Source organism: Ambystoma mexicanum, chromosome 3q (assembly GCF_040938575.1).
Source record: "Ambystoma mexicanum isolate Mex_15411 chromosome 3q, UKY_AmexF1_1, whole genome shotgun sequence".
Taxonomy (NCBI): domain Eukaryota; kingdom Metazoa; phylum Chordata; class Amphibia; order Caudata; family Ambystomatidae; genus Ambystoma; species Ambystoma mexicanum.
The window spans coordinates 591,285,433-591,297,893 of NC_090926.1; the positions used below are offsets into that span (position 1 = coordinate 591,285,433).

The 12,461-nt window shown below is 48.0% G+C and overlaps 1 protein-coding gene across 9 annotated transcripts in view; it reads left to right on the plus strand.

Moving 5' to 3' along the window:
- Window positions 1-12,461, plus strand: part of EP300 (E1A binding protein p300) — a 744,806-nt gene that overhangs the window by 187,723 nt on the left and 544,622 nt on the right. For all 9 annotated transcript variants that reach the window (XM_069654423.1, XM_069654428.1, XM_069654427.1 and 6 more), the window contains exons 3-4: window positions 2,944-3,120; window positions 3,421-3,679. In XM_069654423.1, coding sequence (XP_069510524.1) covers window positions 2,944-3,120; window positions 3,421-3,679 — 436 coding nt within the window. The remainder of the gene's footprint in view (window positions 1-2,943; window positions 3,121-3,420; window positions 3,680-12,461) is intronic.

Here is a 12,461-nt window from a genome sequence, read left to right on the forward strand (position 1 = left end):
GTCTACTGCAAGAATAAAAACTCTTATGGCCCTGCACAAAGAGCATGATTTTCTCTTGCTCAGTCGGGTTCCCAAGCCACCACACATTCAAGTTCACCCATTGTGCCTGCATCCTGCTAGCAGTCTCACAAATCTGCATTTCTCCTCTGGAGCACCTTGTCAGTAGCTGACCCCTCACCGACTGCTTATAAAGCAGATCTCTAGATCATTACCAAGTGCTATTTGAATCTTCAATAAAACGTCCTCCCACACCCTCTCTGTCCCCGACCCCAATCGGGAGGATCGTTCCCTTAGAATAACTCACCGACTGAACACTGCAACATTTTATGGGGAGGCCACTGCACGGTCAGCGAGCCAGGACTCATAACATCCATTGAAAACACAGTACGGACAGAAATATTTCTTCTACATCAAAAAAAGTCGAAATAAGGATCAGGGTATAGATTCCCAACAGCACCTGAAGTGGCCATTTCGGACTAGTAAAGGTACATGGGGCAGAGCCCCCCAAATGTCACAGGACTCATTGAGATGCACTTCCTGAGGGGCGTAATGAACATGCAGGTAAAAAGTAGGTTCATGGCCTGTTTACATTCAATGTAGAGCATTTTTCATGCCCAGGTCTCTGAGCCTCTTCATGGCCATGAAGGTTTTCCTCTCCTGCTGTACTGCGACAGACTGGGTAGATGGGCAATCTACTAGATCCTAGGAGTTTGCCTTTCTCATGAGCAGCCCTCAGGATCGCATCTGCCTCAGCAGTTAAGGCTATTATCGGGCAGGGCGGTGCTCCAGGTTTTGGCTTGGCCACAAAGTATTGATGGGCACGCTCAACAGCAAACTGCAGTGACAGCCTGGGCAAGTCGAGCAAGACTAGGATGGTGTACTCCACAAACTCTTCCATATATCCCTCCAAGTTGTTCTCCAGGGCACTGATTATCTGGATGTTATTGCGAGTTGATCTGGACTCTAGCTCGGTCTTTCTGGTGACCGACTGGACCTGCTTGATCAAGGCGGCTACATCTGCCTTCAGTACGGGGACATCATCCACTACTCCTACCCTACTTTCTGCCTCCATTAGACGCAAGTCTGCCGTGACTTGATGGAGCTTATCGTGCCATTGATATCGTCCAGCTTCCTGTGAATAGCAGAAAATCCTTTGTTCCTGCATGCAGGCCATCGTATGCTGCAACTGGGTAAGTTCGGGAGGCTCCACACTTTCTTCTGTAGACCTCATGTTGGATGCAGGAGCAGGTCTTGAGGGCAGCTTTGGCGTACATGGCCATGGAGCTTTGCTTTCTCCCAGCCCCCTTAGTAATGTCTGACCTCGGTCTACCGTAGCAGCACCGCCGCAGTGAAGCATAGACCTGTACCGCTGGCAGTCTGGGGGTGACTGGCCTCAGAGCTGATGGACCGCCTTATAGTTTCAAGCAGCCAGCGAAGAGGGGCAGAACTCCAGTGCAGATACACAAGGGCAGTCTCCCAACGTGGTAAGCGGTGGCACAGGGTATGTCTCTTATGCAAGGCTCCCCCAGCGGTTATGGGCCCTATTATGTTCAGCACTCCCTAGGGTGCAATCTGTAGTTTTGTAGCGGCAATGTGCAGCAGTGATGTTGGTGCAACGCTGCGCGAATGGGGCGCGAGTACCCGAGGGGACCCACACCAGTATTACACGGTCTGGGGAACAAGCAAGGCAGATCAGGATCTACACGTTCTCAAGCTCCATGTCACACAAGGTTAGGAGCGTTCCAAACTGTAGGCACGTGTTCCTCACTCCAGGCATGGAGTTTAGGAAGTTTTTGGAAGAGCCCCAGGTTCAGCCCTGGCAGGTTCCAGCCAAATCCCTTGCATATGCAGGACTGCGCAGCAGGTCGCGGTGCCTCCTCTGGCAAATTACCAGCCACTTTGATGCTTGGCAAGCGCCCGTCACTAGCGCTGCCGGCTCCCGCAAATTAGAGAAGGATAATGCGGATATGCCAGCCCTCCGCCGGTAGAGGCCGTGGCTCAAGCCCACAGACAGCTCAGCAAGTCCCACACGGTCTGGCCCGGTTCACCGCTCGCCTGCCTCCCACACGTCCTCCACTTTCCTTCACTGCTTCCAAAGCGGCAACACAGTGGTGGGAGGGCAGCAGCAAGTCTCTGTATGAAGCCCTCACACGCGTTGTACCCTACAAGGGGTCACAGCATCTACCTCGCAGCAGCGGGCGCATTCAGCCACCATCTCCACTGCAGATGTGTGCCCGGCCCACAGGCATTGAAAGTGGGTCGGGAGGCAGATTTAATGGGTTATCTGCCTCACTGCAGCACAAGATCGCCACCCAGCAGCAATTAATGACATATAGAAACAGTGATCGGCAGCTGCAGGCCCTGGGTTGCAGGAGCTCTAAAACAGAGCTGCCATTCTGATCTGCGCACAACAGCACCCCCTCTGCCCAATCATTAGGGGCACTTTTAAACCATAGTGGGTTTTGAACATGGCTGTTGGGGGCAAACTTTGGGCCATGCTTTCGGGGAGTTATTGAAGCCTGCTATGAACTTCCTGGCGATTCTAGTTTTGTGGGAAGGCAGGTTTACTCTTCAGCAGAGTCTTGGCTTTTCTGAGGGTTAGTCGCCATACTTAAACATTGTCTACCCTTCCCAACTATGTGGAATAGTTTGAGAGTTCTGGGTTATCTAATGGTTCCAGGGCTCCGGGCAGGACAATAGCTTGAAGCTTTCAATATAATTCTGGATTTGTTTGCATTAGCATAGTTGGTATGTGCAGTACTAGTACTGGAATAAAAGCTGTTGGTGGCCAAAATTGAGGTGAATTGATAGAACTTTGTGTCAAGTTATTACGGGAGCTGCTAAAATACTTCCTTATTGTATAAAGCAGAGACTCCCCTAACAGGGTTGTACCGTGTCTTATTCCACAATTTGTGCATTTGAGGCTATTTCTCTGTATTTCAGATGGGCATGGTGAATGCCTCCAACCCATATGGCTCTCAGTACAACCAGCCCTCAGGGCAGCAGATGGGACCAGGAGCGTTGGGGCAGCAGATGCAGAACAAGACCGGAATGCAAAACAGTTTACCACAGTTCAGCTTGGACAAGAAGAATGTCCCTGGCACGGGCATGTCAAACATGGTGAGTACTCGTCAATGTGCCGTCTCACCATCTTGGTGACAATCTGGTTATTGCCGTTGTTGACTCATACCATCATGTTGGCTCCCTTTTCTGTTAGCAGGTATTGTAAAATTAGTATTTGTCCCTTCAGCCATCAGGGTTATGTTACTTGGCTGCCACGTGACGCCATAACAGCAGTAGTTATGTCCACTTTTTGAACTGTACATAATCTTGTAGCTCCATAGTACACTTGTAGTTTCTAGCTTCTATTCGATTGTAATGTATAACATGATATGCTCCACATTGTTCTCCCCCCTTTAGGCTCAGCAGCAGTCTCCTCAGGTCCAGCAGGCTGGCTTGGTTTCTGCTGCTCCAGGTCTGGGATCTGGAGCGCCCACCGCTGACCCAGAAAAGCGCAAACTCATCCAGCAGCAGCTTGTGCTTCTACTGCATGCACACAAGTGCCAGCGGCGGGAGCAAGCAAATGGTGAGGTACGGCAGTGCAACCTCCCACACTGCCGAACCATGAAGAACGTCCTCAACCACATGACTCACTGTCAAGCCGGCAAGTCCTGCCAGGGTGAGTGACAGTTTTACTTCTGCATCATTTTGTCACTCCAAACTGAACTTAAAATCAGTTAATTGATAAGAAAAAACCCTATTTGGTTTGTGCATTTATCCCTGTTTTTTCGTATTCTACCACAAAAGGATTTTTTGTATATTGTTTAAGCATTATACTGCAAAGCGCTTAACAAGTAAATGAAATAGTACAAATTGATTGGTTAGATAAAAATCAATTAGGCAAACCAGTAAATGCGTTTTGAGACTAGAACTGAATAAGGGAAAAGGGGATTGAGAACGAAGGGGAGTGCGTTCCAATGTTTAGGGGCTAGTTGGGGAAAGGGACGGTTGCGAAGTATAGAACATGGAGGACGGGAGATTACAAGTAGAAAGGGGTGTCAAGGGGAATATAAAGAGATCAAGGAGAGGTATGTAGGAGGGGGCAAGCTGTGGCGACACTTGAATACCAGACAAGGTTGGAGTATATCAATTTTGTTAGATCAGCTTTAGCTATTGTGCCTCCAGAGTAGTGCCTCCAGGATTTGCTGATTTTTGTAAATTCTTTGTACCTCTGACTTTAAGCCGGAGCACTGTGGAGCTAGTCAAGTAGCAAAACCCAATGGGCATCAGGCAGTTTATTTAAGTTCCACTTTTGTGCCCTCTGAGGATTTTGTACTTGCAGGTTCATTGTCTCAATACATTTCTTGGGTCTCCATTAGTAGTTGAATCTACCTCTGTAATCCAATCGTAGGCCCCAGCAGGAAAATTCATGGGACTATTGCATGGTTAGGGGAGGAGGCACAACCTTTAAGATTGTCCTCACTCCTGATTTCTCAATATCTGATAGAATTTTTGCCATTTAAAAGCTTTTTTCACTAGCATTCCTTCAGTCTTCCCATCTGGTTGTCTGATAATTCCTGTTCTCATGACCTACTGTGTCCAGATAGTCACCCTTGTGTTGCACTTAACTGGAGGAGGAAGTGTAGATACATTTGGCAATGAAGGACTGAAAAAAACAGTGAAATAAAGTGGAACAGTTTGCTTGTGTAGCACTTTCTGCTGTAGTTTTGTTTCAGAGCACTGAGGGAGCATTAAGTGGCTGAAAGTTCAAATGGGATGTAGACTAGAAAATAGCAGGGAACAATGGGGTGTTGTCATTTAAGTCGCATATATGTTTCTTATGCTGGTGTAGAGGTGCTACAAAAATGTTTTGCCAGGTGCCCAGCCACACTGGGTGACTAACTCTATCCTCTATGCATCCATCTTGCTCTGTTTCTTCTTTCTGTAGCCCAACTCATCAAAGTGTGCTTTGTGCATCTCGAGAATCTGGGAATGATGGTGGAAGGGCCTGGGATCTCACCTCAATTCTTTCTCTTGTAGTCCTTGTGTGCAATTTTAGGATTTTCATGGCTGGTACTCCTGACTTTTAAGCCTCACAAATGACCCTTTGTTTGGGCTTGCGGACACCTAACGGGCAAAGAGCTTGAAGGCCCTTTGCCTTACTTTCAGAGAATAGCATTTTTAAGATATTCATTGGGCAATTACAGATAGATCCACGGTTCCTGACTAAAAGCACCATAATCTGCAGCACTGTCTGCTGATTTAGATAGACTGGCTCTCCAGGCCCACCAACACGTCCGCAGAAAGATGTCCTAAGGTTCCAGCCAGTGATTCCTAGGAGTATTCATTACCTTAGATTCCTGTCTTTCTGGTTGGACTCTGAAAAACATCAGACATACATTTAGGAAAGGTTTTCTTTTTCCGTTTTTTATTTCTTAATCCTGCCTGAATAAAATATTTTTCAAATGCCGTTCCCAGAAAGGGAGTGTTCCCCATTTACAATGTTGATAAGGAACAGAGAAGGTGAATTAATGCTAAATTGCCTAGCAAAGAGAGATAGTAGAGGCATATTGGTGATATTGAACAAGCAACAGCCACACAATCCAATTGCATTCTTGAACAAATCTGGGTTGCACATTTTTTAGGAGGTATGCAAAAAGATCCGTTACCATTTTACTTGGACCTAATCTGTGGTCATTACATTTTGAACGCGATGAACTTGAGCAAATGTTGGGCTGCTTGACCTCCAGGGCTTGTGGTCCGGAAAGGATTATCTAAGTGTCTATAGATAATTGATATTATATTCGTATGACTGTATAACAACAAATTGAGTCACCACATGAGCGCCTGGAGTCTGCCCCTGGGTGGTAGTGGTGTGTGGTATAAGTCAGCACAACCATTTTCCTAAGCCAATTCTGCTTGCACCAACATTTTAATGTTTGGCATGAAGGAAGCCATCTTTGTGCTGTATTATCACTACTAGAAACCGGTAGGAAAGACTAAAGACACCTCTGCATGAGATCTATTTTATTTGCATTTATTGCACAAAGCCTGGGGGCATCAGGACACTGGTTACAGGTTAAACATTAATGATACATAAAATGAGCATAAACAAGTGGAAGGGTCATGGCAGATGGGGACTGAACAAGGGCAGGTAAGGTGTTTGCAGGCTCAGGAGAGCAGCGATTCTTGAGAGCAAATGGCACAGTTTTAAGATGTCTCCTGAAGGCTGTTGGACTGTTCAGATCTTAAAGTAAGGGGAGAGCATTCCAGTTCTTGGGGGTGGTTACTATGAAGCCAGTACCGCCTGATCTCTTCCTCCTGAATCTAGGGATGGCCAGCTGGTGGGGGGGTATGCAGAGCGGGTAGGTCTTGTTGATTGAGATATGGAGAATTTTTTTGAGGTATTTTGGCGCAGAGTTAGTCGGACATTTGTGCATGATGGCCAGGGATTTGAAGATGCACTTTTTGATGGGTAGCCAGTGAACACTCATTCGAGTGGATTGTCCTTCAACGTATTCCTTATCTTAGATGTATTCCATCCAGATTTGCTGCTCTTCGGAAAAAAATTTCAGCAGACAGCACCGTGCGTCGATGTTGAGTTGATGGTCCCTTGAAGGCCTCCGTCGAGGGTGACGTCATCGGGTGTATAAGTAGCACGCGCGGTGCCCGTTAGCCTCAGTTCCGTTTTTCCACAGTATACGTTGCTTCGGAGATTCGGCGCACCTAGAGTTCTGTGAAGAATAGTAAATAAACGAATATGTCCTTGTCATCGACGCCGACCCCGAGATCGGGTTTCCAAAAGTGCAAGTCGTGCGGTTCAAAAATGTCGATCACAGACCCGCACAGAGTATTTGTGGTGCCTCGGAGAAGGCCACGACATCGAGGCCTGTACGAAGTGTCAGGTGATGACGGGGAAGGCCTTGCGAGAAAGGAGAGGAGAACTACCGGCAGGTTGCAAACCCGACCGTAAAGCCTTTAGCGCTGAGGTCCCGTGAGGAGAAATCTCCTCGATGCGAAAGGCATCGGTCCAGGTCCCGAAGCGATTCCCATCACTCGTCTTCGACGAAAAAGTCGAAGAAATGACGCCACAGGTCTCCCTCCACCTCGTCCTCAGAGGAGTCCCCAAAAAGGATGAAATGCCCCACGAAACATTAGTCTTCCGAAGAGTGGGATGCATTCAGGGTCAAAATTATGGAGGTGTTTGAGAAAATGGAGCCTCGGTCCGCACCTTCTTCGGAAGCCGGCCGGGAGCGGCATCGCTCCGACACTCATGCGCCTTCGAGCCCGGGTGATCGAAAAAGGAAGGATAGAGAACCTTCCAGGACGCTAAGCGAAAAGGACCGCTCGAGGTCACCACCGTCCGAGACCTAACGCACCTCGAAGGGCAAATCTTCAAAGAGTACCTCAACGCCCTCGAAGCAAACTCCATCGGCCACTATTTCGTCGACGCCATTGACCCCGAAGCACTCGGCGCCAAAGGCTCCAGCCTGGCCAGGCCAGCCAGAAAAAGGGAAAGATGGGGTTACAAGACCTGTAATACACTCGGAGCCCTGTAATACACCTATTCCTCCTCCCCCAGAGGTTTTCAAGCCTCTCCCTAGGAAGGAGTTTTTCAAGTCCTGGACCTCAATTTTTGAGGAACAGGAAAGATCTGATGAGGAGAATGTACCTTTTGGGCTAGAATATGGCACCCCAAATGTCCCAGAATGCCCGATTTCAGAAGAAAGCAGAATGAGGGACTTGGTGGAATCATTACAAAATACAAGTGGCATTGACACATCTCCTGAAAATGACTTGGGCTGGCATGCTCTCCGGGTTCTGGTCTGCCAATCATACCTTCAGATATTGACAAAGGTAGTAGATTACTTAGGATGGGCTAGACCACCAGCCCAATTCATCCAGGATGATTTGACAGATATATTGGACCATGGTCCCACCAAAGACCCAGTACTACCCTTTCATGTAGCCCTGCAAAATATGGTGGCCAAGAATTGGGAAACTCCGGATTCTATTCCTCCAGTAAATCCCTCACCTCAAAATACCGCCCTGCCAGTAGCGACCCCCGCTATCTATCCAAACATCCCACTCCCAAGAGTCTGGTCATACAGGCAGCCACAGCTTCTAACAAACTTGCGTACCCTTCTATCCCTCCAGACAGGGACGATAAGTGTGGATGGCTGGGCACGGAAGGTATTTTCAGCTGGGAATATGGCTTTAAAAATCTGCCAACTCCACATGTGCCTTGGCAAAGTTTTTTGTACGCTCTGTGGGAGTGCATCGCAATGGCGGCGGAGCACATACCAGAAGGGGACGAAATGGAAGGGTTCCTAGCCATCGTTGGAAATGGAAAGGAAGCCGTGCAGGAATCCCTTCAATCTGGATTGGACAATGCGGGTAGTGTAAGCAGGTCCATGGGCACTAGCACAGTAATGCGCAGATTTACTTGGTTACGGAAGTCTGGTTTCGCACCGGACGTACAGAACTGCCTTCTGAACATGCCTTTTGACGGGTCTCACCTTTTTGGCAGCAAGGCTGACGAGAGCCTTGAGAGGTTGCAGACCCCAAAAGCAGTTGCCAAATCTTTAGGGGCTGCTATTGGGCAACATCTGCCTTTTCGTGCGCCAGGACAATCGTGGAGGGGACGATCCTATCGTTACTACTCATATGGAAAGGCGAGAGGAATGGCCAGTCAAAGGGGCCAGATAAAGGCTACTCACGGTGGACGAGCAAAACGTGCAAAGCCAGCTCCAGCTGCAGCCTCTTTGCCATCATCGGCTGCAACAACCGCCACAAACCCACTTTGAGGACTTGCATCACAAAACACCTGTAGGAGGCAGGCTGTCATAGCATCTGCAAGAATGGCGAGCCATTACTTCAGATGTTTGGGCTCTAGAAATAATAGCCCAAGGTCACTGCCTTCCTTTTCTAACGCAACCTCAAAGCAATCCACCAGGGAGACAACCTTTGAAGTTTTCAGACCCGCTCCTACAGCAGGAAGTTCTAACGCTGCTGGAGAAATGTGCTATAGAACCAGTACCTGCAGCGGAGAAGAACAAGGGATGGTACTCCCCGTATTTTTTGATCCCCAAAAAGGACGGAGGACTGAGACCCATCTTTGACTTCAGAAACTTGAACAAGTTCCTGAGGAAGGACAAGTTCAAGATGATTACCCTTTCTCAGATCCTTCAGGCCCTTCAACTTCAGGACTGTTTGGTGTCATTGGACCTCCAGGATTCTTATTTTCATGTGCCGATTCATCTCAAGCACAGAAAATACCTGAGGTTTGTAGTTGGCGACTCACTATCAGTTTCGATTCCTGCCATTCGGATTGACCTCCGCCCAAGGGTCTTCAAGTTAATGGTAGTGGTGACAGCGCACCTCAGGATAGGGGGGATTCACGTCTACCCCTACCTGGATGATTGGTTGATCAGGGCACGTTCTGCTGAACAAGCACTGGATCATCTGAAAGTCACCTGCCACTTCCTCCACAGACTAGGCTTCTCCCTAAATTTCAAGAAGTCGCAAATGACACCTTCATTACATAGGAGCTGTATTAGACACATCCTTGGGAAAGAGCTCGCCTCCCAAGTCGAGGGCTCAAGACATTCTTTAGATGGTTTCCAAAATGCCCCAAATCTCCTGGCTTACGACTTCTTAAGGTTGCTCGGCCTCATGGCATCCTGCATCTTCCTGGAGGCACGTTTGAGGATGAGATCCCTTCAATGGGCTCTAAAGACTCAGTGGTCCCAGTTCTCAGGTCAAATGACAAATCTTCGCCAGATTCCGAACAAGGTTCGACAAGATCTTCTATGGTGGACTTGTGCAGAGAACATCCTAAAGGAACCTTTTTGGCAACCATGGCCAGAGATTGCAGTAGTGACGGGCGCCTTACTCATGGGGTGGGGAGCTCATGCCAACTATCTGACAATCAGCGGCCGTTGGTCTCCATTGGAGTCCAAATTACACATCAACCTTTTAGAGCTGAGAGCAATCAGACTAGCGCTGAAAGCTTTCCTGCCATCTGTCAGGGGAAAGAATGCCCTGATAATGATGGACAACACAGTGGCCATGCATTATCTATACAAAAGACGAGGTGTAGGGTCACTACCTCTGTGCAGATGGGCAATGCAGCTCTGGTATTGGGCAATTCAGGAGGGAATCTCCTTAATGGCAGTTCATCTAGCCGGGGAGGAGAATATGACGGCAGATGCTCTGAGCAGGCAGAGCACGGTGTCCCACGAATGGGAACTGGCTCAGGAAGTCATTCAAGAGATCTTTGCCTTTTGGGGAATCCCCCAAGTAGACCGATTTGCGACCGAAATCAACCGGAAGTGCGAAAGGTATTGTTCGGGGGGAATTTCCCCCGAGAGGAGCCCTGGGAGACGTGTTCATGGTAGAGTGGAATTTCCCACTATTGTACGTGCCCGCAAACACCCCCCGCCTCCCCCCCCGCACCCACCCATTCCCATCATTCCTCAGGTCATCAGGAGACTGACGGTTTGGGAATCGCATGATCCTAATTGCCCCGGATTGGGCCAGGAGAACGTGGTACTCTGACCTTCTAGACATGTCATCTGTCCCCCGGTACGTCTTCCTCAGAGAGAGGACCTTCTCTCACAAATGGAGGGTCAGGTTCTCCATCCAGAGGTCAAAACTCTCAACCTTCATGCTTGGTATCTGAAAGGCTGACGTCATGGAGGTGTTGCTTTCGGCAAGAAGGCCAGCAACAAAATCTCTATACCTATGCCGTTGGAGGAAGTTTTGCAACTGGTGCAGAGAAAAGAATGTCGATCCTTTTCTATGTTCTATCCCGGAAGTACTGTCCTTCCTCTTGTCCCTAGCGCATAGAGGTCTAAATGTTGGTACCATTAAAGGTTATCTTGCAGCGCTTTCCATCTTCAAGCGCTCGTCGGAAGAATGCTCCTATTTCAAAATTCCTTTGGGAGTGCAATTCTTAAAGGGACTCACTAATGTGTTTCCTCCTTACCCATTCCAAGTGCCAATTTGGGATCTCAATGTGGTTCTAAAATTCTTAATGTGTGCTCCTTTTGAGTCATTGAAAACTTGTCCATTAAGATTACTGACATGGAAAACAGCTTTCCTAGTTGCTTTAACATCTGCAAGAAGAGTGAGCGAATTGCAGACACTGTCTTCTGGGCCACCCTATACTGTGTTCCATAAGGACAGAGGGTTGAGGGTTAAACCCTCATTATTACCTAAAGTAGTATCTGATTTTCATTTAAGTCAGAAAATGTTTACCCGCATTCTATCCTTCACCCCATCCTACTAAGGAGGAGGAAATATTGCACAGGTTGGCTCCAAAAAGAGCTTTAAGCTTTTACATCTCTAGGCTTCTCAAACGTAGAGTGCACAACCAACTGTATCGGTTACACTGGAAGGAAACTGGGTCAATCGGTGACAAAACGGACAATATCAAGCTGGACTGTGCTTTGCATTTCAGAATGCTACAGATTAGCACAAAAAGACCCACTAGAAGGGTTAAGGGCTCATTCTACCAGAGGCATCTCCTCTTCGACAGCCCTTCAAAGAGGTGTTCCAATAAGGTCCATTTGTGAAGCCGCAACTTGGTCTTCACTGCACACCTTTTCAAATTTCTATAGTCTGGATGCTTCCCAGTCTAAGGAGCGGAGTTTTGGTAAAGCAGTACTAAATTCAGCCATCTTAGGACATTGAAAAATCTAACCCCTCCTCCAGAGAAATTATCCATACTGCTTTGGCAGTCTAGCTAAGATGAGGAATACGTTGGAGGACACAATCCACTCGAAGAACAAGTTACTTACCAACTGGTAAAGTTCTTTCGATTGGATGTTCCTCCAGCGTATTCCTCATCGCCCTCCCAGCCTACCCCTCTGTAGATTTTTACGGGTTATTGCCAACTCAACTCTCGCAAGGCTGATACCGGTCAGCCGGCACAATCTACACAGTACAAAATCAAAGATAAAAAGGGGAAAAACGGAACTGAGGCCAACTGGCGCTGTGCGTGCTTCGTGATGACGTCACCCTCGAAGGAGGCCTTTGAGGGACCATCGAATCGATGCACAGCGCCCTCTGCCGAATTTTCTTTTTCCGAAGAGCAGCAAAGCTGGATGGAATACATCTAAGATGAAGAATACTTTGGAGGAACATCCAATCGAAAGAACGTTACCAGTTGGTAAGTAACTTGTTCTTCTTGCTGCTGAGATGTTAGCGTCTTGGTATGTTAAGAGCTGCTCTGGGGGCGATGATTTGTAGTTTCCTGATGTTACGCGAGGAGGTTTCTATAAATGCGGTATTATAGATGTCTAACATTGAGCCTAAGATGGCTCTAGCAATAGTGACAGTTTTCCGGGGTCAGGAGTGGCCTGCAAGCGTTAATACATTTCGCAGTGTGGGCGGCAGAGGAGGTGACTGCATGGACCTGCTTTGAGAGGCACATAGTGGAATCCAGGTAGACACCC